This window comes from Sceloporus occidentalis, unplaced genomic scaffold (genome assembly GCF_023333645.1).
Source record: "Sceloporus occidentalis isolate IW3139 unplaced genomic scaffold, rSceOcc1.0.p SCAF_90, whole genome shotgun sequence".
Lineage (NCBI taxonomy): Eukaryota > Metazoa > Chordata > Lepidosauria > Squamata > Phrynosomatidae > Sceloporus > Sceloporus occidentalis.
This window is the reverse complement of record NW_028317070.1, coordinates 3,685,175-3,712,360: the sequence shown is the minus strand read 5'-3', so window position 1 is coordinate 3,712,360 and position 27,186 is coordinate 3,685,175. Positions and strand designations below refer to the sequence as shown.

At 37.4% G+C, this 27,186-nt stretch overlaps 1 protein-coding gene across 2 annotated transcripts in view; it reads left to right on the top strand.

The window, feature by feature from the left end:
* Nucleotides 1-26,916, top strand: part of LOC149284623 (cyclin-dependent kinase 19-like) — a 75,121-nt gene extending 48,205 nt beyond the window's left edge. The window contains exons 6-13 of one of the 2 annotated variants that reach the window (XM_089496441.1): nucleotides 325-456; nucleotides 4,797-4,940; nucleotides 7,400-7,469; nucleotides 8,554-8,626; nucleotides 10,067-10,164; nucleotides 13,333-13,411; nucleotides 20,024-20,272; nucleotides 26,794-26,916. In XM_089496441.1, coding sequence (XP_089352567.1) covers nucleotides 325-456; nucleotides 4,797-4,940; nucleotides 7,400-7,469; nucleotides 8,554-8,626; nucleotides 10,067-10,164; nucleotides 13,333-13,411; nucleotides 20,024-20,272; nucleotides 26,794-26,916 — 968 coding nt within the window. The remainder of the gene's footprint in view (nucleotides 1-324; nucleotides 457-4,796; nucleotides 4,941-7,399; nucleotides 7,470-8,553; nucleotides 8,627-10,066; nucleotides 10,165-13,332; nucleotides 13,412-20,023; nucleotides 20,273-26,793) is intronic. The other variant, XM_089496442.1, reaches the window with a different exon arrangement.
* Nucleotides 26,917-27,186: the final 270 nt, after the last annotated feature.

The window sequence follows — 27,186 nt, the reverse complement described above, 5'->3', positions numbered from 1 at the left end:
TCACTTTAAAATGTTCTTGTCTCTTTCAGAACCTAAAATAGTGCAATTTGTTTAGGTATTGGATCCGTGATTCCAATCTATACAGCATCTAAAACATTTACTAGATAATCTTGTGAGCAGTTACTTTTAACTATGATCAAATAATATTTTCATGAATGGTATATCATGTGTAAAATAGCTATAATGGTGTACAATAGGATATACTACACATTTATAACAAGGCACAAGTTATGCATAAATGCAGTAGAAGAAAGGCATCGTCCTCTAAAATGATGTCTGATATTATGTGTTATTTTCCTTTTTTCTGTGTGTTCTTTTCTTCAGCTGATATGGGTTTTGCCAGACTCTTCAACTCCCCACTGAAGCCACTAGCAGATTTGGACCCAGTGGTAGTCACCTTCTGGTACAGAGCACCAGAGTTGTTGCTTGGAGCACGACATTATACTAAGGCCATAGGTAAGTGTACACTTTGACTTCTTTCTCTCCAATCCTCCCATTGATTTTTTTAGTGGAAACATAAAAAAATTGTTTCCAGATTGTTTTGTTAGCAGGTCAAAAAATTAGGTAAATGCAACAATAAAATGAACAATAGCTCATGACATATTACACAGTGTCATGATTTATTCAACAAAAATAAAGCCAAAATGGAGAAACCATATTTGAAAAACTAAGTACACCTTATGATTCAATAGCTTGTAGAACTATCTTTAGCAGCAATAACTTGAAGTAATCATTTTCTGTATGACTAAATCAGTCTCTCACATCATTGTGGAGGAATTTGTTCTTCTTTACAACGTTGCTTCAGTTCATTGAGGTTTGTGGGTGTTTGTTTATGCACATCTCTCTAAAGGTCCCGCCACAGCTTTTTTAATTGGGTTGAAGTCTGTACTTTGACTGGGCAACAGCAACACCTTGATTCAGCCATTCTGTTGTAGATTTGCTGGTGTCCTTGGGATCATTGTCCTTTTGCGTGTCCCAATTTCAGTCAAGCTTTAGCTGTTTTACAGATGGCCTCACATTTGACTCTAGGATGTTTTGGTATAAAGAGGAGTTTATGGTTGACTCAATGACTGCAAGGTTAATTTGTGCTGCCCTTTTTTTCGAGAGAAGAGGCTTTCTCTTGGCAACCCTTACAATCAAATTATACTTGTTCAGTCTCTTTCTAATTGTACTGTCATGAACTGTCTGAGATGAAACTTATGGGCTTTTTGCAATTTCTCTGAGCATTGCATGGTCTGACCTTGATGTTAATTTGCTGGAACGATTGGCAACCGTCTTAAATATTTTCCACATTTGAATAATCTCTCTCACTGTAGAATGATGGACTTTAACTTGTTTGAAAATGGTCCTATAACCCTTTACAGATTGATGTGCATCAACAATTGCTTCTCTAAGATTGCCTCCTTGGCATTGTGTTAACACACATCTTTCTTCTTCACACGACTCTATGTGTTAGCATGAGTGTGAGAATGTTTGTGTTATTATGTGTGCCTGTGCATATGTTATTTACGGGGGGCATTAGGGTAATGGGGTCACTTGGCTGTACCTGGCCCATGGGTCAGATGGTGCCAATCTTCCCCTGCTCTTAGGTAACAACCTATCAGTGATTATTTTTCTGAATGATTTCCATGATTAAAAAATTATGGATATGGAAAATATTTCTGCTGTTACATTTGGTTACAAAAGTGTTATTTTCATGAGGGTAGGAAGAACAGCACCTTCAACCACTTGAAAGCCAACTATGTAGGAGGTATGTAGCAGGTGAAGTGGGCTCAGGAGGCCGGCTACGTATCTCCTACATAATCTCACTTTAGAGATTGCTTAAAAAACTGTTTTCTGTGATTTAGTTTTAATTACTTTTACTATTTGGTTTCAAACTTATGGGGAAATAATGTGACAAAAATGAATACCTATGAATAGCTTAACTTGTCCTAAATGTAGATTTCCCCAGTTAAATTGTAAACTGTCAATAAGGTTGTCACCTAAATGTAACACTAACAAACCTCTTACAATATACCAGGGGTGTCCAACCTACGGCCCTCTGGCTGCTGCAGGACTACATCTCCCATAATGCTCTTTCAGCTAAGGGGCTGGCTGAGGAGTATTGGAGATGTAGTCCTGCAGCAGCTGGAGGGCCTCAGGTTGGACACCCCTGCAATAGACTATGCCTTCCAGGGGAAAAATGTGTCCCATCACTGAAAGGGTTAATATTGGTATTGCTGCTACTGATTTTTTTCTTTTTTGTAGTTAATCCTTCTTATTGATCATGGGTAAAGCAGTTTATCATGATAAGCCAATATAGTGTTATTTAGTAGCGTGAATGATTGGGAACAACAGGAAATATCACATTGAGCATCAGGAAAATATGCGCGCCGTTAACTTAAAAACCAGCAGCATTTACTGCCAAGCATGGATTAACTTGTTTTTATTAGAGCAGGTGGTGTGTGTGTAGTGGAACGTAGTTTTAACTGATGATTGTTTGTTTGGTTTGATAGCCATAAGACACAAAAGCTTTAGCGATAGCCCATTATTGAGCATTGCACAGCTGTTTCCCTTTTGGCAATACTATATTCTTCGCATTCCTAACACATTGTTATATGTTTTTCCTGATGGCAAGTGGTCGTGCAAAGTAGCATCACATCTTTCTATATCACTTTCATTGAGGTGACCAGATGGCCTTTTTAACAAGGGACACATAAACACATGTGGGTTAGAGTTACATTTAGTACAGTTCTGGAGTATACATTTTTATGTGGATTACTGGTTAAAGGGATCATCTAGTTATTTTGTTTTTAAATGGACATTTCTATTTTAGGCACCATGTGTGAAATCGCCAGCACTTAGAACTTGTATGTGGCCTGTTAGAGTAGACAAAATCATCAGAAAATGCTGCCTTGTATTACCTTTTGTTTTCCGAGTTGTTATAACCATAATGAAAAGTATTACAAATATATTTACCCCAAAAGGATGGTTAACTGGATTATGCTTTTTCTCTTGTATGGTCCTTAGTATTAATGAGACAGTGCAGAATTAATGTGATTCAAAAACAAATATTCCACATTCCTGCCATTGAAGGCATCATCAAAAGTATGTTTAGGCATTAGTAGCACAATTATCTTGTACCATTCGCTATTAACACAACACAGAAGAACTAGCCCAGTGCTAGATAGCAGCTGTACCACTTACTGGTGGTGGACATTCTTGCATGTGACAGTTCAAAGAGTCCTAAGTGCTATGAAAAGGGGTTTTGGCCAGACAATGCCATTCCTGAGTGATGAGCATGTGTTTAACTTTTATCAGAGGAATGTGGAGTTTAATCAGGTGCAGCTTGCTTAATACATATGTGATTACAATGCTTCATAACCATTAAAAGGTTAGTTACTATTTTATTCTAAACATACATCAACAACAGTTTATCTCTGCTTTATTAACTATATTTAGAACGCCAGCGTGTTTCAATTAGGTGTTCTAACTGTAATCAGAAGCAATTAAAGTTAATTATGTATTGACTATATCCAGCAAAAAATGCACTTATGCCAATATAAACATGTCTAAAAACAATCCTTCCATCATTTATCTAGTTATATTTGTGTTTATTTATTTGCTGTCTTAACAGAGATCGACTCTAAAACACTTTCGTGCTTTGTAAGTTAAAATGCAAGCACAGGCAATACCTAGTAAAATATATTTCTAAAAAACAATGAAACACAAAACATACAGTATAGTTCAGTGTGTGTTGTAATAGGTTTAGTAAGCATTTCTTAATTGCCAGGGACCTACTTTTACTCACATGGAGACGTATTCAAAAAGCCATTGGCCATTTTTACAAAAGGAGAACTCCTTTGTTTTTGAAATTGATGCTGATGTGGAAAATTGTTGCATATTATAAAACCAAAAATGTGGGTTTTAGGTTAAATTGTATTGGCCTGCTAGTAAAATACACTGGTTGCCAGTTGAACTAAAAGTGCATTGTCTTCAAAAAGTAGCATTTGCAACTTTTTGAGTTGTAGTGCACCTCAAGGTTATGTTTATTTATACACACGTCTCTGTTTGGTTAACAGTTCATAAATATTTCTACCAATGTAAGATATAATTCTTGGAATGCATGGCTCACATTCAGGTGACAAAAGTGCATTTCCTTCCTATAGTTTAGTGACTGCAGAAACCCACTTATGTGTTTGTCATTTTAAATCATTGCATATAAAGGATGCGATAAGCCCAGGGTGTGCAGTTCTTGTCTGACCCAAATTGTGCATTCCAGGAGTCTTGTGAAAATTCAGAACATTTATTTTCCATTATGACATGGGACAGAGTCCTAGCTAAGGATCTTTGGAGCCTGGGTCGATGACTGAGGTTGCATCCTCTTCTCAGATTTTTCATGATATTCATTTAACAGTTGAATGTGTAGAGATAGCCAAACAGTAGAGATAGCCAAACAACAAATAATATACATAATTACATCACATTATAGGATGGAAGGTGACAATAACAATTACTAATCAGATAATAGCTGTAAACGACTTTTTAATAACTTTTTTCCCTTTGTAAAAAAGAAGGTCTTATAATGAAAAGCTAGAAATTGCGGTTAACTACTCATGTGTCGCCTTTCTAACATTTGTCCACCTTATTTTTTTTAGTTGGTAACATATAATATACAGTATGTAATTGCTTGTGTCCCTAAACTAAACTTTTTTTTGGTGATGGTTGCTGCTTTCCCTCTCATTGTTTAGCAGTGTTGGAGAGAGAATATATATACTCTTCCAAATGCTACATGATTCATCTTTTTTGCTCAACAGATATTTGGGCGATTGGCTGCATTTTTGCTGAACTGTTGACTTCTGAACCCATTTTTCATTGTCGCCAAGAAGATATTAAAACAAGCAACCCGTTTCACCATGACCAGCTGGATCGCATATTCAGTGTAATGGGATTTCCTGCAGGTAGCTGGTTTTTACCTATTGCATGGCACAATTTATAAAGAATGCGTATTTTGCTTACTCATACCCAGAGTTACAAATAATATTAGTTGGATCTGAATACAGTAATTGTATGGGAAAACAATAATTCTTCCTTTGATTGTGCAAAGGCATCCTCCAACAACATAGCAATGACGTTTACCAAACTTTTCTAAAACAATAACTGGAGTGACTTCTAAACTGTAAGCTTGTATGAGCAGGGTCCTCCTTGACATTTGTTTTTGTAAGTGGAATTCTTATGTGATGCAGTAACCCACACACACACACAAAACATTCAAGCTATTTTTAACTGTGCCTCAAAATTTAAAAAATTACTTTTTGACTCCAAAATGGCAGTCTGCTTTCTCATTTCATCATCAGGCTATAACTAATACTATCCTTATAAACAATTATATCCCTGTATATTTATTGTAATTGCTATTAATAAAAACACCCTTTTCACTGCTTTAAGTGAACATTCCGTTCTTCAAGTATGAGTAGCTGACCTTTTGTCTTTTGCACATCATTTCATTAATGAACAGGTCATTAAAGAGCAGCTGGTATTGTACAGCCCTGTGGATATGATGCCGATAAATAAATAATCTATGTGTTAATATATATTACCTCATGTATATAGCTGTTTATATTTAAGTTAACCCCTTCAATACCAGGGGTTTTTGGTAAACTATATGTTGTTTTTCAAGGAGATAGAGCTTTCTTTTGACACCATAGTTGGATGATTAGCTGAAAATTTAGAATGAGAAATTTAGTAAAAAGTAGCGAAAATTAGAAAAAAACACCTTCAGATTTTCCCTCTGAATCCTCACAAAATTAGGTAAAGTGATGGAAAATTCCTTCTAAGTTTATCAATTCAGGTGTCCTGATTTCAGAAATACCTAATTTATATATATTTTCTATACTTTCCTGGCAACAGGGAACATACTATAAGGTGTTTATTTTTGTATCCTGTCCTCCGATGAACTTCCGGGTTACATCAGCAGTGATGCAACCCGGAAGGGAATGCGCGATTGGGCAGTTTAAAATGTAACAGCTTTCCGGCTTTCACGTCAGTGGGGAGTCCAGGCTGTCAAATGTCTCTGACGCTGTAAGAAGGGCTGGACGTACCGGTACGTCCATAGGGGATTGAAGGGGTTAAACGTCATATTGAGATTTTGAACCACCAGAAAAGAGACCCTGCCAGGTCCACTAACCAGCTTCAGATGATTCACGACAGAAGACGTATCAGGTTCGTCATCAGAAAATGTCCCCAGAGGACCAATGACATACCTGGTACATCTTTGTAAAAAAAATGCTCCCATGCTGCCGCTATCGTGGTGATCGCGGGGGCACAGCCCTCCGAGCCTCTGATCTTTCCTACATTGAGGCTTAACTTCAGGTCAGTCAGTTAAGGCTCTGCTATAGTAAAGAGTGGGCTGATGATGATCTGATCACTCCTGACCAATAGGAGTGATCTGATCATTAAAACAGACACTTGCTGGTTAAAAAAATACTCAAAAAAATTAATACAAAATTAGTATTTTTATTATATTTATTATATTATTATTACTGCCTTATTACTATCAGTGGCCTAAACTTGTCGCTTACAAAACTGCAATATCCAAAAAACATGCCCTACCTATGCATATTGCTGTACTTGGGGTGGTGTTGCTGAATACAAATCAGTTTATTCTCTGCCTCACATACCCTGGGAAATAAACTTTACTGCAAAGTTTGGCACATATTAGCACTATAATGGTTAAAGAAGTGTTAAAATGCATCTAGTAAAATTCTCTCTGTTGTATACTGTCAAAAAATATATACTTTTGGTTATCATTTCTACTTTCTCTAGCTGCATAGTGGAGCCCATTTCCCAGTGTATCACATCTTTAAAAAAAATCTAGTTTGGGAGCAGTGATGTGCGTCATTCATGTTTAGCCTTGTAACAACCAAAATAGAGGAAAATACCAGGCAAAATACATTCTGTATTGTTTTTATTTTTACTTGCACTTCCTATGTATAGGTTTTATGGGTGAAAACATGAATTCTTTTTTTTCTTTTCCAAACTAAAGGCTTACTTGTCCTGATAAAAATTTAATTTGTGGGAGTACGCTAAATGAGTTAGTGGTTGTTTTTGGAAAACTTTGTAAAATAACCCTGACCCTTATGCGGTCAAAGCTCTCTCTAATAGTGTAATTATGCATCCTTACTATGCATTTAAATTCCTAGTACCCATGACAGTGCCAGGGCTACCATATCATTCCTTTATTCCCCATGCCATCCTTGAGGACACCTTCCTTAATCCCTGACTTGGGCACTTCTTGTGCAGGACATCCAGGCAAACATGAATGGTAAAACTATTTTTTATTTTTGTCTTTATTCAGTTATTTTCATTTTTGAGTCCGTTTGTAGTATTCATTTCTAATAATTTTCTTTTTTTATTTTAGATAAGGACTGGGAAGATATCCGAAAGATGCCAGAATATCCAACACTGCAAAAAGACTTCAGGAGAACAACGTAAGATGCTGTGCATGGGTTAATAGAAGAATTGTTGTATGACAGGGTCCTTGGCAACTAATTCTATCTGAGGAACCTCAAGGTCTCCAGAGCTATCATGTTTATGTTCCAATTATGTTAACTCTAAAGTACTCCCTCACCTCTTGCTTCTAGTGTATGTGTAGTCTATGCATTCTTGTGTGTTTAAAGCAAGATTTATATCCTAATTCCCTCTGCAATTTCTTATCCACCAATCTCCTGCAAAATATCAAAACCATTAAAGGGCTGAAAAAACTGAAACTGGTAAAGACAGGAATGGATGCTATTTATTACCTACAGGTCCCCTAAAAATATGGAGCTTTGGTCAAAAACCTGGTGTACCTTATTTTCTTCATTTTATTTCTGTAAATCAACATTGTTATGTGATACGCTACTTGTTATATTGGCTCTGTAGAATATGCACACTATATAAATCAATAAATAATAACTATCGCTAGGAATTGCTAAGCATAAAAGAGTGACTGCTTGTAGGAAAAGGTTTACTTACATTAATCAATTTCCTGCAGTTGTGACCAGTCAGAGGATGTTCGCATTTTCTCTTAAGACATAGTACTAGTGGTTGGTAAGCATGCATAGTATTCCCACCGGCTCTCTGCTGCCTGTGAGAGTCATAAACAATATTTCAATGGAGGATGATCTGTTGAGTTTGAGGTGTTGGTTATGAAGGAATGGCAGTACAGTACATAATTGCTAGCTGACTTCTTAAAGAGGGAAGTAACATTATGCAGTGTAATAGATTCCAGAACATACCGTCTTGTGAAAAAGAAAGTACACCCTCTTTGAATTATATGGTTAGACATAACAATCAAATGTTCCTTAAGAGGATTAAAAGATAGGTAAATACAACCTCAGACGAACGACAACACATGACATATTGCACCGTGTCATGATTTATTCAACAGAAATAAAGTCAAAATGGAGAAACCTTGTGTGAAAAACTAAGTAGACACTTACTGCTTCTAGAGGAATTAAGATGCTAAGTAGCATACAGGTGCTGCTAATAAATAAAACATATCCACCAAAATACCTGTTCATTGTCTCCTAGGTATGCTAACAGCAGTCTGATAAAGTACATGGAGAAGCACAAAGTGAAGCCCGACAGCAAAGTTTTCCTTCTGGTAAGTTTATTCATTTATTTCTATGGATAAAGATTTATAATACCTGTAGCAGTATTGGTCCATAAGAACATCGAGTCTTTAGTCAAATTCTCATTGGGCGAACATAGAAGACAATGCAGAGATACATGAGACTTCTGGACTTAATAAGATTCCATCTTATGTGACTAAAGATTCCATATTAATATTGTTGTTTATATTAGGGAAATGTGCTTAGAGTAAAATACATAAATACATAACAGTACAATATATGGATTCAAGTGATTACCTTTTTGGTTAACAAAGCCTCCATTATAGTGTTTTAGGCACTTCACTAAATGAAGCATACCTTAAAGGCACAGAACAAACTGCTCTGAAGCAAAACAACCAATATAATTAACATAAATGACCCCCCACACACACACACACATATATATATATATGGGGAGTATATATATAAGCTATTTTATCACTTATGTTATGGTTATTCAAACTATGGTGTCTTATGATGAAATATCAATATATATTAAGGGGCATTGCTGTCTCAGCACCTTGAAGCACTTACAACATGTATTTTGTTGCTCAGAAATATACTAGCTTATATGTATCAAATCAGTTATAGGAAAAATGTCTTCACTGGATATCCTTTTCCTGCTATGTACCCAGAAATAATGTTTATTCTCAGAACACTGTAACAAAATATCACAGAATATTTCTAATACATTAATGACCGTATGTTACTATTGACTGATGCTCTGTTGAAAAGAGTGCACAACTAAAAAGTCATATTATTGCAAAGTAATACTGCTGTAGTCATTAATAGGAGTACAATAATTCATAGTTCTAAAATTTACAGGGACACTTAGGGCAGTTATTGATTATCAGGATCAGAGATCGCTTCTTTAATTGGACAGCTTTGGATTTGAAGGTGCTGTTCCACCTAGAAGTTTTTTTTCCTTTTGTTCCTCTTTTGTTTATTTACATTGATTATGTACTACTCATGTATACATGTCAAATAAACGTATTCTTGTTTTAAAATAATGCACCATTTTTCTGTAGTTTCTTGGTTAAAACTTTTCAATGCCTCTTAATTTGCTCTCTCTGCACTGTTCTGTAACCAACTGCCTGCTCATTTCTTACATCAAAAAGGTGTGTTTGCTTGAAGGTCTATTAGTTTAAAATGGACTGCGAGTGGTAGTAGGAGGTCAGATTGTTATGTAATATATGTGGTACAGCACCTTTTATGTACCTAGGTACTCTCTTAAACACTTTCTAAAAGCAGTAGCAATAGAGCAAATTTGTGCTCTATGAGAGTTTCCTATTTATGTCCTATGTGACCTATCCTAGTTTTGTATAAAAATGGTTACTTCAGTAGAATATTCTATGTTCATGCCATTCTATGAATTTTAGAGTTCCAACATAGAGAACATTGTAGAAGATATTTTCTACTTTTATTTTTGGCAGCTTCAGAAACTTCTTACTATGGACCCAACAAAAAGAATAACCTCAGAACAGGCGCTACAAGATCTCTATTTTCAAGAGGATCCGTTGCCAACATCAGAGTATGTATTTTAAAATTTTTCACATTTTAGTTTTCTTGCATATTGTGTTCTGAATCCTTATGTACCACCACTTCTTCAAGCATTATAGAAGGATCATTTATTAGTTCTCACAGTAATATGTGTTCTACAAGTAAGTATAAGTTAAATAGTTTTTTAAAGTATGTAGCCTCATAACTGACTCTGTATCCTGTATTCCTGCATGTTGCCGCTTCTCACAGCGCCTGACAGATTTGCTGCCACGTAATTTGGCTTGGAATTCACAGCACAATGTCATTGACATTGCGAGTGACATTGAACCATTTTGTGTGTGCACAATTCATGCGTAAGGGAAAAGCGTTGGAGTACTGGTACAGAATAAAATAACAGGGCACCATGCCAGTGACTTTTTTTTAATTTATTTTTTATTGTATTCCATAAGGAACAGTAGTTTTAGTTCACATGTTAAGCCGTTACAGGAACTCTGTTTTAATGCCCAAAGTTTACTCTGTTACAGCATATTCAATGTATTTATGATTTACCCCCAATTAGTATTATATTTTAAGTTAACATTAATCCATACTACTTTAATCATATATTTAATTTAAGGTTTTCTTCCCTAAAAATGAAATTCTACATATATTGTGAGAAGCACAGTTTATTTTCCATAAAAACAATCATTTCATCTACTTTAACTGTATCCTTATCTCTCATAATTAACATGGGTGATGTTAAATTATTTATTTGTTGGTGTATATTGAAATGTGAACTCAATAAATAGACAGCACCCATTTTCAGTGCAGCGTGGTCTTGAGATTTGGCAGTATGTTACAGTATGTTAAATTTACAGATCACAAGCAGATTCTGCCATGCTATTACAAATCAGCTCTATAATTCTGAACTATTACACCTTTAAAATATGTATAGCTCCTATTACACATCACATCGACCACCTTCCATATGGGTTATTTATAAGCAGTGCATTTTAAATAAAAAATATACTCTACTTTTTCTTTTACTATTGTATGTGTATGTGGGCAGGTGGTTGTAAGGGCAGTGTGTATGGGTAGAGCATATGTATTTAAGGGCAGTTTATGTGTATATGTGTGTGTAGGCATGCACTGCATGGCATCATATCCTTGCTTGCCAGGCTTTAAGCAGGTAGCCCTCACTTGCTCTCCCTTACATGTACACACACATATACTTCTGTTTATTAACCCTCGCCTCACATCATGTTTTTTATTTTTTGGGGGAAGGGGACCCGGTGCATTGCTTTACCTTGGGCTTGCAATGCTGTTTAGATGGCCCTGTGCATGAGTGCATCACAGACAAAGTTTAAATTATTTAAAATGTCATTGAAGGCAGCATGCAGCTGAAAATGTTGCTACTTAACCAAATCAGCTCATTATTTTCGTAATGCATCATGCTCTCACACCATGCATGGACACAAATAATGTCATTTTAATGCTAACATAAAGTGTATGCACTAAAAACAGCTAAAGTATCTGTATTTGTGGCATACAAAGTTGACAATGTAAAACCATTGCATATTTTTTAACTTAAAAAAAAAACACTTTTAGCAAGGATTTTTTTTTGTCAGAGGTTTCAAAATGCAAGTGGCATACATAAGCATTCATTTTAGCCTATGTGGTTGTGGGTGTCACACACAATTCATAAGACCACTTTGCTTGCAAATTATGTTCAATGTGCGTTAACTTTGTTTATGTGAGCTCTTGCACAGCTCCCAGCCATCTTACGTATTGGCTCGAATATAGGCCGCACTTTTTCCCCCCACTTTAAGTCTTTAAAGTGGGGGTGCGGCCTATATTCGGGGTCTAGCGCCCGACGCCCGGGACATGCAGTTCCGGGTGCCGGGCAGGCAGCAGGGTTAGGATACAGATCCCCCGCAGCGGTGCAGGGGACCCGTATCCTATTCTCTGATACGCTCAGACAGCCTCCCCTGCCAGCACTTTCCACGGGGGGAGTGCTGGCACGGGAGATTGTCTAAGCGCATCGTGCAGACGTTCACCGGCAGCGGTGAACGTCCGCACGATGCGTTTTACCTCTGCCCCAAGACTTACCAGAGCAGACTCCCGGGTGTCTTGCGGGGCCGGCGGGGGACACCTTCGCAATACGCGTATACAACTTCCGGTGCCGGCACATCCGCTGAGTCCCGGCACCGGAAGTTGTATACGCGTATTGCGTAGATGTCCCCCGCCGGCCCCGCAAGACACCCGGGAGTCTGCTCTGGTAAGTCGGGAGGGGGCCCAGTGGCAGCATATCCCGGGGGGGGAGGAGGAGGAGGATAGTGGCAGCATATCTCGAGGGGGTAGGACAGTGGCACCATATCTCGGGGGGGGGGGACAGTGGCAGCATATCTCGGGGGGGACAGTGGCAGCATATCTCGGGGGGCAGTGGCAGCATATCTCGGGGGGGACAGAGTGGCAGCATATCTCGGGTGGGGGAGAGTGGCAGCATATCTCGGGGGGGGGGGAGACAGAGTGGCAGCAGTTCTATTAAAAAAAAAATTTCTTTAAAGAAGCGCCAAACTTTTAGGGTGCGGCCTATACACGGGGGCGGCCTATATCCGAGCCAATACGGTAATTAAAGTCAGACAGGCCATAATAATTAAGCACTTTAGAATTTCTTAAGCAATCCCCTAAATTAATGTTTTGATAATTTAATTTAAGATTAAAGAACCATAGAGTATAGCATACCGTCACCTAAAAATAATCAGGAAAGCATAAAATACACCTCTATATTATTACTATTTTTATAACACCAAAAGGCAGTTTTTAAGATATGCGAAACCCCCCCATGCAGAAAGAACTCCCATTGCTTTCAGCAGAGGTGGGGTGATGTAGCTTCTCCTTGAGGTAAGGTTGTTCATTCTATTTAACTTCTTAAAGCTTTTTAGCTGATGGAGAAAATGTCAAAAGGACTTGAAACTGGTTTAGATGTATGCCCACAATGTCCAAGACTATGGGTTTCATAACAAGTAACAGAAATCTTTTATTACCAATATTCAAAAATGCCTGTATGGTGTGCGAAAAATTTTTGACCATATTTAGGCAGTTTTTTTAAGCTCTGATAATTACCATCAAAATGCATTTTTGTTGGTAAGTTTACTTAGTTAAAGATAATATATGTTAATCGTGCAACCTTTTATGTTTACTAATTGTTTTTTCTCAGTGTTTTTGCAGGGTGCCAGATACCATATCCAAAACGAGAGTTTCTGAATGAAGATGAGCCAGAGGAAAAAGCAGACAAGGTATGAAGCCAAGAATTTAGATCAATATTTCACTAGTACGTAATTTACCTTTTATGGGCCACATCTTTGTCAAGAGTATGCTATACAGAATATCAAACAATATAACAGCAATATAAGCAGTATACTCTGTGGCCTAGCTGACGATTGAATAAGAACACGCTCTGTTAAGTAGGTTTAAGTTAGCAGACATTTAGCTAGGGCACCAAAGTTAACCCTTTGAAATCAGCAAAGAGTTTGGAGACAGGCAGGATAGAGACATACCAGGTATAAACAAGGGGTTACAGCAGGAGATGAAGGGTTCAGGGGTGGATCAGATGCAATGACATAATTATACCTGTAAGAGAGGGAGATAGTTGAAATTACCGTATTTGCTCGATTATAAGATGACCCCACAAAATTTGAATATTAATTTAGAAAAGAAAACGCCTGAATATAAGACTACCTTATAGGAAAAACGTTTTACTAGTAAATATTAGTTCATGTAAACTATTTTTTCATATTTAATAAAAGCTATGATTGAAAAATGTATTTCTTGGTTTTATTTCCTTTTATTTGCGAACCTGCCCCCAGTTATGCACATCTGACCCAAATGCTTGCTACTCTGCCCCCCAGATATACTTCCCTATATGCCACTTTGCCTCCCTGATATGCCACTCTGCTCCCCCAGGTATGCCTTATACCCCCTATGTGCCATTCTGCCTCCCTGATATGTCTTATACCCCCATATATGCCACTCTGTCCCCCTGATATGCCTTATAACCCCCTATATGCCAGACATATCAATGCATCCCCAGACTTGTCCCTCATGCTTCAGACTCCCTGGTGTCAAGTGGGGGCAGCCGGTGAACGTCTGCACGATGCTGCTACCTGGCATCTCCACCGGGGCTTCTATGAACGAGCACCGGAAGGTCATGTCATGCCGGCATAGAAGCCCCAGCAGAAGTGCCAGGCAGTAACGGAGCTTGTCTGCGCACATCGTGCAGACGTTCACTGGCTGCCAGAGAGGAGGATCCAGGTCCCCTGATGTGCGCAGACAACCTCCGCTGCTGCATTGTACTTCTGCTGGGGCTTCTATGGTGGAGCACCGGAAGGTCATGTCAGACCTGCGCACCGTCATAGAAGCACCGCCAGAAGTATTTGAGGTCTTATGATAAGACGACCTCTAATATAAGAATATAAAAACCTTGTCTTATATTCAAGCAAATACAGTAATACAGATTGCAGGTGAAAAGTTGGATGAAAGCATGAAGACCAAGGATGGATGTCTGGATAGTCCAGTGTAATTATTATCTGTCCATTTATAATGCATCCACTTGGACCCCTTGGAATAAATGTCTGCTGTACTAGACAGCCTTTAAACAAAGCCCGTCAGGGGTGCAAAGGCCAGATCACCGCTCATTGACAGCTAATAAGTCCCATAAAGGGACTGACTGTGTAGTGTCGTCACTGAAGGAACCGTTCTTATGGAGATTATTTTTCCCCAGAGGAGCACCACTTCCGCATCTTCTTCATCTTCTATTTTCTTGTATCTTCTCTCTTCTTTTTTCTATCTTCAAAAGCTATCTGCTATGTTCTATCTTTGTCCGCATCTGCGTGGACATAACCCAGCGTGAATGGCCGCCAAAATGGCAGCGCTTGCGATGATGTCATCTTCCTAATCCTTCAATGGGGGAGAGGATGTCACTGCAAGCAACGCTATATTGCCCTCAGTTCAAGTGAGGGCAAAATGACGATGATGTCCTGTCCCCCATTTGAAGGATCAGGGAGAGGGCATCACCACATTCGCCACCATTTTGGAGGAAGTTCCCGTCGGGTTATGTCCGTGGAGATGCTAATGAAGATAGCAGTTTGAAGATAGAAGAGATCATTCCCAAAATAAAAATACCTCTTGTTGTGGATACATAAATGAATCTGGTTATATGGTTCATTTTGATTTCTGTGTTATTTTTCCTTTTTCACATTTATTGTACAGTAGACTTCTAATTATATCTACAAAGCCAAGGCCTCCTCCTTGTGTCGAACAATGTGGCCTACACACTGCTGCTTTATCCAATACCATCTGCTCCTTTTTAGGGTAAAACATTTGGTATACCACTGAAATATACTACTTTGCAAACTGCTAATACAAATCCCAATTCTCTTTTCAGTACACATATGAGTACCTATGAGTCTAAAGCTCTTATCCCTTATCGTAAAATAATGTCATTTCCTTCATAAAAGGTGCTTAGCGCTTGAAGAGACAGGTTACCAGATTCAAGCAAATACCCTATGTTTTTTTATAATGCACCATTTCACATCAAAGAAAAGATTGAGGGGGTCTATTCTTAGGGATGTGGCATATTAATTATACTCAAAGTACTGTTGTCAGTGTAGTTTTCTTATTTTGGTTCATACAATAAAGGGTGCACACTGTACTTTTGTAAATATCTATGCACCAATCTCTAATCAGCTTCTATTTCTGGAAAATATGCTTAGTACATTGGAAAAAGTATCACCAGGCAGAACAATCAGTTAGAATTTATCTTGGGGAGAGAGCCCTCATGCAATACAAATACATTTCTAGCATGATACGTATGTACAATCATAGAAGATCGCATCACTAGCGCTTCTGTTTAGACATCAGAAAAGGCACTTGATATGCTTTACTGCAGATTCCTTAAGTCTGTCCTGATTTAGTATCATACCATAATATTTTTTTTTTATATTAATTTTTATTTGGTTTTAACAACAAATAACAAAATTATGGACACCGCATGAATATGTTTTGCATTTAGTCCAGGACCAAAACAACACAACAATACATACAACGAATATATAAAATACTATACTTGAGATGAGGTAAAAAAGAAGGGAAACCCAAGATCACTCTTATACTCTTATTTAAACTTCAAAAATGTTTAAGAGTTTTTCCCATTTTTTTATTTTCTTATAATTAAGTCCATTTAATTTGGTTATACCCAATTCCATTTTACAATGATAAATTGTAATTGTTTTAATCTCTTCCCAATTAGGGAGTTTTTTATTTTTCCAATTTTTTGCTATAAGTAATTTAGTAGATGCAAGGATATGTATTATTAAGCTTCTATAAAGATTAGTAATTTTAGGCCAATCCAAGTGTAAGAGAAAGCAGTCTGGTGTAAAAGGTAAGTATACACCCGTTAATAGTTCAATCCGATTATAAACCTCTTTCCAGAGAACCTCTATATGTTGACAAGTCCACCAGATATGCATAAAATTCCCAGTGTCTTTCTCACATCTCCAACACGTATCTTTAACCTGTGGGTACATTTTTGCTAACTTTGTTGGAACAAGATACCATCTGTAATAAATCTTATAAAAAATCTCTCTTATATTTAGACAATGAAACTCACTATTAACCAGTTGGATTGTAGATTTCCAACTGTCCCAAGAGATAATCCTATTCAATTCTCTCTCCCATGTCTTAATTACCTTTACTGGGTTATTTTCATAATCAATTGTAATAAGAGTTAAACATTTAGTAATCATTCCCTTAGTATTTATCATATTGTATAAGACATTAAGAAGAGCCCATTTTTCTCCACTGTTTAAGATACCATATTTCAGGAGAAACCCTTTAATTCTAAAATAAGAGAAAACTTCTTTAGAAGGAAGTAGGTATTCCTGTTGTATCTGAGAGAAGGGTTTTACTTTCTCATTCAGACAGAGATCATAAATAGTCCGAATACCCGCCTGTTTCCATGTTTGTAAACTGATATTCTCTATACAGGACTCTAAAAGTTCCAATGGAAGAAAGTCCGCTATGGACTTATTTATAGTTAACTTCTTCCTAGTCTTTTTCCATATGTCTAGGGTATCTGTAGCAACCAAAGATCCTAAAGCCTCCTGACAGTTAGCATCTATCTCTCTAATGTACCATGGGGCTAATGCTAAACTTTTCAAGCCTGTTGTTATTTCCTCAATTTTGTACCAAACTTCTTCTTTTCTATCTTTAATTTGAACAGACATCACATGCGCAATCATACAGGCGTCATAGTAATCCTTAATGCCTGGTATCCCGAGTCCCCCCATATCATACCATAATATTAATGTTACTAAATCCCAAGGTCTGGCATTGGAACTTTCATCAGAACTGGAAGAGGCTTTAAAACAAGTATTTAGTTTTAAGCTGCTTACATTTTAGACTAGGCTTCTAAATTTCATTTTCATCACCAATGGTGAGTGATTAAAACAGGATGGCATACTTAGGCACCATTTGAGCTACCCTGGTTAGAGGAGATAGTAGCAGCTAAAATAACAGTATTACAGAAATGTACTGATTTGGAATTTTTAGCTCCACCTGCCCTCTTCCCTACTTAAAACATCTCAAACTTAAATTCTCTGCTTTAAAAGGCTAGAAAAGAGATCCAGTCTAATATTCTACAACTACCTATCTAGAAAGGCGGCCTTGGGATCCCTTCTCTTAACACATCTCTCAGATACAAGTACATGGCAGAACTGGTAGCATTTGCAGTATTTAGCACAGACAGTATAACTTAATGTCAAAAGGAAGACAATTGGTTGGATAGATTATGAGAACGGGAACACTCCCCCCTGAGATATAGCGTTATTGTTGTATAACTCAATGAGCAATCTCTAAAAACATGGACAACTTGCTTGTATATAATCAGTCGCTTGAAATTTTTCATCTGCATGGCCAAAGCTTTCCCCTCCCTGAATAAAGTGTCTCTGACCTTATATTGGTGCCTGCAAGTAAGGATGAGTCATTCTTACTTGTTAAGTTACTTTACTGAAAGCTCTTTAACCACTTAAACTTAATTTGTAGTTCAGCTTTCCAACTGAACATAAAGGGGAATCTCAGATGAGGAATGGGAACAGGCTGTGATTCCTCCAAAACAACCAGATGTGAAAATTTTAATTCCTCAAAATAAATTAGTACTTTGGACCAAATAGGTTATCAGTCATTTATCCTACTGCCGCCCTAAATTATTGGAGTCTCATATCTTGTGCTACTGTGAACTTTGGGCTTTTAACCCACTCCATTAAGTTCATACATTTCATTTTCATAGCTATAAAGTTAAACATATCTAGGAAGTGGGAGATTTTTCTGATTCTAGGTCATTCTGTTAAAGATTAGCACAGGGTAAGCATCCATCTCTGACACAAAAGGACTTGTAGTGCAGATTACAATGTAACAATATGCTCATCTCAAAGGTTAATCTTCCTTTTTCAAATCTGAAATGTACATATAACAGTAGATTAATAATGCATTTTGTATTGTGTGTAGTAACCAAGTAGTCCATTGGTTTTATTGGACTTTAAAAATGATACGAGCCGTGCAGGGAACTAGAATTCATGTTTGCCTTATCTAAGAAAAAAATCACATATGCAAAACTACAAAAATCATAAAAGGAAGATGTAACCTTTTTCAGATCTGTCTACTCCTACTCCTATAAAGAAGATGTTCATCTTAAACTCAATGCACTTGCACTCTGCATAAAAATTTTATTTGTGCACACGCTCGACATTCAATTGCCTTAAGGTCATTAAACTTGCCCTCCATAAAATAATGTTGCTGTGGGAGTATACCATGTTTTCTTTAAAGCCTTTTACTCTATTGCCTAGTATTTCGTTCTCTGGGAAAATTACCCTCTTAAATAGCATGGGCTGCATTATTCAGCCACTGGTTGTACAACTGTAAGTAGCACTAGCCATTATTATAGGAAAAATAAGTGATGACTGTAAAAGTTATTTAATTAAGTAACCAAGGAAATGTAAATTATTTGATCACTGTTCACATTTGTCAGCATTATCAAAATACAGGACCCAGTCCAGAATCATTGAATTTGATACCATGTAAGAGCATTTAATACGTATAGCCTGACCATTTTCCTGCCTGCTGCAAAATGTCAAGCCTCAGTTGTTCAGTGCCCTTGTTTTATGTAACATAATGTCTATCCAGTGCATGACTAAATTCATTTCCTTCATTTTCACACTGTATTAAAACCAGGAGACGTAAGCAGGAAGTATACAGTTGTTTGAAAAAGAAAGTGCACCCTCTTTGAAGTCAATGGTTTTACATATCCAAACATAACAATCATCGCTTCCTCAGCAGTTCTAAAAATTAAGTGTCTTGATTTATTCAACATAAGTAAAGCCAAAATGGAGAAGCCATGTGTGAAAAACTAAGTACACCTTATGATTAAATAGCTTGTAGAACCACCATTAGAAGCAATAACTTGAATCAATAGTTTTCTGTAAGACTTTATCATTCTGCCATATTGTTGTGGAGGAATTCTGACCAACTCTTCTTTACAACATGTCTTTAGTTCATTGAGGTTTGCGGGCATTTTGTTTGCGGACATGACTGAACTTTCTTTTTCACATGACAGCCAATTGCATGAATGCTATATGAGAATCAACATGTCCCACTGGGGCATTTTAAGATAGGAAGATTTGAAGGGGATATCTTAATGTTTATAGCTCTTCATTTTCATCTTCATGAAAATATAATTCACACTTCAGACCATGTATCTGCTATTCTGCAAAACACTCACTTATGAACTTCAAATTCAAATACATAAGTTACATGGTAATACAATATGTTAGAAATATATTTATTTTATTTTTTAGAATCAACAGGCACAGAATCAGCATCAACAACAAGCAGCTAACCAGCAACAGCAGACGACAAACCAGCAAGTCCAACAGCAGAACAGCAGCCAGACTAATGGCACAAGTGGAACTGGTGGAGCTACTGGAACAACACTGCAACACAGCCAAGACTCCGGACATAACCCGGGACCTCCGAACAAAAAACCACGCATGGGGCCTTCAGCCAATAATTCGGGTGGACCTTCCCTCATGAACTCTGATTATCAGGTGCTTATATTTTATTTGATCACACAATTAATTACCTGCCAATAATGTAAGAATGTATATTTTGTATGTTTTGAATGAACTCATCAACACAGAGTTTGACCTGCGAGAAGTTATGATACTTATTTGATGATTCATGCTTTGTTGTGTGACCTCCCTCAATGCTGCGGGTAATATGTGTCAACCATAATATTGTCTTGCATGGAATTGCAACAACCACCATGTTTTTCAGAACACATTTTTGCATATTCCTAACCAGAACAGGTAAATGAGATGTATAGACACATAGAATGGAACTGATTTCTCAGTTATACATATCATACACTGTATAGGGCATCACTCTCCCTGTGCTGGTCAGCAATATGTGAAAATTATATGTGTCCTGGATAACATGCCACATGCCATTCCCAACTTCAATGCTTACTGCAAGGGTTATAATGCATAACAGGAAATGATGGACATAAATGAGTTTAAAAAAAAAACTTCCTGTGAAGTTCATGGACATCAGAGCTGGAAAACAGAAGTAGAACAGTAAATTAATTCATACACTCACTGGCCACTTTATTAGGTATACCTTGCTAGTACCGGGTTGGAACCCCCCTTTGCCTTCAGAACTGCCTTCATTCTTTGTGGCATACTTTCTACAAGTTGCTGGAAACATTCCTCAGAGATTTTGTTCCATATGGACATTTAGGTCCATATGGACATGATAGCATCACGCAGTTGCTGCAGATTTGTTGGCTGCACATCCATGAACAAAAAAAATGCCTGCAAGCCTCAATGAACTGAAGCAATGTTGTAAAGAAAAGTGGGCCAAAATAGCTCCACAACGATGTGAGAGTTTGAAAAATAACAAAGCTGATAATAAAGCATAATATACTGTGCTTCTTCCAAATCTGATCAAGGGAAAATGTTTTTTTTTCCAAACCTTGTGTGGTAAAGTTAGAGAGGCTTTCTATGTCAATAGCAGGTTGGAGCGCTGTCTATTCCAATCATGAAAGGGTTAATAGATGGAAGTCAGCCCTTCCAGCTTCAATTCACCTGTGCTACAATGTTTAAAGCTCAGCCTCTGTGGGCATTAGGAGTCTTGCAACAGGGAGAAAGGCAGTTAAGACTCTCTACGATAAAGGTACGGTTTAACTTGCAGTGACTATTTGATTTATAACTAGGAACTGCATTAGCTGGCCAGTTGGATAGTTAGGGAATATTTTGTTTAGATAGTCTCCAAGATGGAGTAGGAGCGAGCTGTCCTGCCACACCTGTTTTTTTTATTCAATTAGGCATCAAGTTTTCCTAATAGAATCACTTTACTCATTCATGTAGAGGTAAATCCCCAGTCAGTTATTTCATTTTAACAGCTGTTTCATTTTAACAAACCTAAAGTGAAGTTTACGCTATTGTTAAATTATCTTTCCTTTTTTGTTCAAAAACATTACTGACAGTGATTTTTTATTAATCCATAGATGTTGACACTGTAGGGGCAGCATCTGCAGGCTGATTGCTTTACATTTAAGTATTAAATTACTCCCAAGTATTACTACCAAGCTGTACTGTACTTGTTCATGTGGTATGACCAAGTGGGTAGGTTAGTATATGGCCTTTTTCTGTTTACGGTAAGTGCTTACAGGGGAGGGCTGAGGAAGAACTATAAGGGAAACAGTCCACTAACCATCTTGTCTGTGAACCTGTATATCTATATATCAAAGTCTCACTGCTCTTGGAAAACCTTTTTTTTCTCCATCCCACTGAATATTAAGGCAGCTGATCATATGCCCTTACTCCCTAACTTCATCTTCTCTTGCCTGTTTGTAGCAGAGAGTGGTCACAAGCACCACTGTGAGAGATTTTCCCAGATGCTAAAAAAAACTAAACTAGTTTCCAAGAGTCTTTCCAGACCCTCCTGAGAACTCTGGCTCCCCTTACAGGTTTAATACAGGTAATTCATTCAACCATTCAAGTCAATGGAGCCCAGCTTTCTAATCAGGAGCTGTACATCCATACCAATTTGTGTGATAAAAACACAAAATAAATTACTACCAAAAAGTTTGACAAAGGGTGGTAGTAGAATAGAGCACAGAAAGGGTTCAAATACAAGCATTTGAAATACTTTGGGGTGTCTAGTTTCCAAAAATATATGGTTTGATTACATTGCATTGGACGGCTTAAGATACCCGAAATAGCACATGGGGCAGAATGACCAGATTTGGAAAAAATGGGTTTGAAATAGCAAAATATTACTTGCACTTATTGTCCTATAAATTGCAGAAAAAAGCAAAAAAAATAAAAACAAAGACATTGGGTATTTCTAAACTCAGGACAAATAGTGGAATCTCTTTAGCAGTTTTTCAAATAAAAATGAGAAAAAGTGGGGTTTTTTAAAAAAAATAAAAAAAAAATATTTTTTTGTATAGGAAATTAGATGATATGACCAAAAAAATTGTACCGGAAGAAATCCCTTCTTCACCTAAAAAAATGTATATAACTTGTATGGGTACACTAAATGGAAGAAAAGAAAATTACAGCTAAATACAAGCAAAAGTGTTAAAACATCCTTGGTCACAAAGGGTACAAAAAATAAAAAACAGCCTGGGGTTAAAGCAAGGTGAGGGTAGAGAGGGTAAGGAAATGTAAAGTAACTGGTAGGTAGGTGGACACCTTGGTTCTGAGACAGGTAGGCAATGCCAGAGGAGACTAGCATAAGGTGATCGGAAAAGTAACAAATCACCAAATCACAACACGGAAGGGCAAGTGAAGATGCAAGCCAGATCAAAACCAGATCTAATATCTTCACGCCAAATCAGAGAAGCAGGAGACAAGGCCAAAAAACAAGCTGGATCAAGAAACAATTGCAAAAAGTCAGTAGAACAACACAGAAAGTGAGTTTTTGATGACGATTGTACACGGGGGGGGGGGTTAGTATTTTCTTTTTGGGCAAGATGTGGGTTCTCCTCTAAATGTCTATTGAGCAGAAACTCAGTACCTAATACCTCATTTGGTGGTCTGCAAACTGAGTTTTTTTTATGTAGCTAAGACTTAGAGGTCTTATATATACATAAGGTACACCAAAATGAGCATTTAGTATCTTTAATGGAAAAGTACTAAATACAAGTTGAAACAATAGTTCTTTAGAAGAAATATGATACATGTCTATGCTATAGTAGTACCCATAATTCCCTATTTTCTCACCACGATTTAAAAAAAAAAATCCAAGTGATCTCTTTTTTTTTTTATACCTAGGCACATATGTAATGTAAATTGTGAACCTGTATTAAAATCTAAAAAGAAAAGGAAGACACTAAGTAAATCATAGTGTAGTAGAAGATGTCTAGTAAATCACGCATATTGTCCTTGTACATGAATACTTTAACTCCCTTTTTCATTTTTAATATCCTTCCACGTAACAGTAAACCTTTCTGCATACATGCTTGCAGCAGAATAAAGTAACCTTATCATGTTCCTTGTAATTGTACAGATGTAACTTGAGATTCAAATTGGATTGCAGGGTGTAACACTGTTAGGATCAAGGCTACCAAGGCTTACAGCTATATGTATTCCTACATTTTAACCAGTTACTGTATGACACAGTGGGTGAATGATCATGTCTTAAAGAGCATACACTTCAATTTCTTGCCAAGTTGTCATTGGAAACGTATTGTATTGTTTATCATATTGTTGTTGGTGTTTAATTAATGAATTAATGATCGTTAAAGTACATTGGCTTTAAGCTGAGAAATAAATTGAGTGCAGTGGCGTCGCTACAGGGAAGCAAGGGGGGGCAATTGCCCCCCCCTAGGATATTCCTTGCCCCCCCTGTTGCCCCCCCGCCGAATTTGGAGCCACCCAGGACAGTCCCCTTGACTGCTAACGACGGCATGGTGCCGTCGCTAGCAGTCCCAGTCAGGTGCTAACGACAGCACCATGCCGTCACTAGCACTATCTTACCTTGATGGAGGTCTGTGGACCCCCATCACCACCTACCCCGGCGATCTGCCCCTCACACTGTAGGGCATCACCGGGGCCACCCGATCCGACCGGTGACGGTACGCGCAATGACGCGATGACGTCACCGCGCAACTTTATTAATAACTGACAATTGTCAGTTAAAGCTGTATGGGGGCATGCTGCTTAGATGCCTGTATCTCAGGCATCTAAGCAGCTACAGACTCCCAACATATACCGTTGGAAAGGTAATTACCTCACCTTTCCAACGGTATATAGCTTGTAAAAATAATAAAAAAAACTTACGTTAAAAAAAAAATTTTAATTATTTCAACATAAAGTAGTTAAACTTTAAAAAAAAAAAAAAAATTAAGTATTCTAGCTAAATGATCACTGTGGTAGCCAATGTTACCACAGTGATCATATAGCTATAAAAAGTCACATTCCCTTTTTAAAAATGGCCGATACTAATTTTTAATCCCATGATCCCTTTGAACTATTTGCAAGAACTACACCCCTTGGCGCATCAAATGAGGGGCTGTATGTGTTTCTAGTACAAACCTGGAGTGTGCTAGACACAAATGAACATGTCGCTATGGATAGAAAAAACATTTTCTAGCCAAAGCGAAATATTCCATAATTATTTGTGCACTCAACTTTTGTCCTCGAAATACATGTAGCCCCTCATTTGAAGCTCCAAGGGGCGTAGTTTCTTAAAATGGATGAATTGTCTGAATAAGGGAGAGCATGAGTTAATGTGTGGATGAATTGTCTGAATGAGGGAGAGCATGAGTTAATGTGTTTGTGTGTATCATAGATGTATAATTGTGGAAGGGCAAAGATGGCACTAGCAGGATGTTTGACCCTTGGGGACCGAGATGGCACAGGCCGGGTGTATATGGGACAAAGATGGCAAATCGTATGTGTGTTATCTGGGTGCTGACCAGGTTCTATGTGGACAGTGTGGACGCCAGGGCTTGCTTTGGGGTGTGCAACCTGTGATCTATGCCTGTAATTTAGGGGGTTTTAAATATACCTTTAATGCTGTGTTTTTATGTAAATTCCAATTGATCTGTACCTGCAAAGCTGAGTTTCTGTGTTATTCTCTAGATCCATATCTGCTATGCTATGTTTCCATACATTATTTATGTATACCTGCAAATACAGGGTTTGTATGTCTTGCTCAGTTAACACCTGCAATGCTGTTTCCATGTATTTATTTGATCTATACCTGCGATGCTACGTATTATATATTATTATTGTATACCTGCAAATACAGGGTTTGTATGTCTGATTCTATTTATTTGATATATACCTTCAGTGCTGAGATCACAAGTGAATTTCAATTGATCTATACATGCAAAGCTGGGTTTGTGTGTTAATGTGTTGATCTATACCTGCTACCGGCAGCAGGGTCTAATATTATATATATATCGGCAGCAGGGACTAATATTAATATATATCGGCAACTGGGGCTAATAATATATATGGGCAGCAGGGGCTAATATATATATATCAGCAGCAGGATCTAATATTAGGCCCTGAAATCATTTAGTGCAAAAGTTAAGGTATTGTGTTGTTTAAAGGATTTCAAGGATTAGTCGTACTAAATTGTGGCTTCAGGCTTCCCATGTTGAATGATCAAGTATTGTATTGTCCAATAACAAAAGTATCATTCCATAGCACATTATATATATATAGATTTTTCAGTGATATGATTTAATGGTGGGAATTATTAATGCCCCCCCAGTTTGACTGTGGTATCTTGTGTGCCCCCCCCATATACTGTTTCTAGAGTCGCCACTGATTGAGTGATATATACATTAATGATCATAATTATCATGAATAAAATTTATGACGATAGGTTGATTGGAAAAGGTACTTTGCAGACATCCCATGAGAATATGTTCTGCAGTACGCAGCAAGCCTGTCTAAGTGAATAAAATGCAGCTTAATCTGCTGACCTGGCTGTTCAATACCAAATGAGAGGGTTGTGATAAAGCATGAAGCAATTAGTAAAGTCTGCACTATATAGTAATGTACTGAACCTGGTAAAACTAGCTACTGTCAGTTTAACATATTATGCTTATTTCATGAAACCAGTGGGCTATTCCATGTATAATGTATTAGTAATATTCTCCAATGTTATATCTGTATGTATGCACGATTATAATTGACATAACATGACCTCATTACAGTTCTTTCAGGAATAGTATGTATGTATTTTAAAGGAAGACACAATTGCAAATGTAACATAATTGCAATGACATGGGAAATAGATTTTTTATAGCTTGCTGGATTCATCCATATTGCATAAATCATCGGTCGGATCTGAAAGAAGATGCGCATCTTTATCTGTATAACGTCTGTGTTGTATGCTCCAACTATAGGCTAATTTCAACCAGTTTAAGCAGAGTGTTTGCAGAACCTTTTTTTTCTTTCAGGATAGAGCCAATAGTAGAATAATTTTGGACCTGTATGCCTTGATCTATGCTAACACGTATGCAATATGTATACATCAGAGAGTATCAGAAGCTCTGAAAACTGTAAGCCTCTAATATGTATTTTTTTTCTGTTTCTTTAAGCACTCCACTTCTCGTCTGGGTTACCAAAGCAATGTTCAGGGAACTTCTCAGCCTCAGAATACCATGGGCTATTCCACAACAACTCAACAGAGCTCACAGTACCATCAGTCCCACAGGTACTAAATGGACAATCAGCTGACATCAAAGAACACCAGATGCTCCAGTTGTATGAAACAAAGACTTGGCACAAACTGCACATTTGGAACCAAGTAAAAAGTACACGAGTGGGCTCTTCAAGACTCTGATGGTTATAAAATATAGAAACATAGAAAGTGAAGGCAGATGAGAACCGTTCGGCCCATGTAGTCTGCCCAACCTTCTTTGTTTTTAGACATTATCAAGTTTGGTGAACCTCCATTTTTCTTAAATTCCGTAACCTTTGTCTGTTCCAGT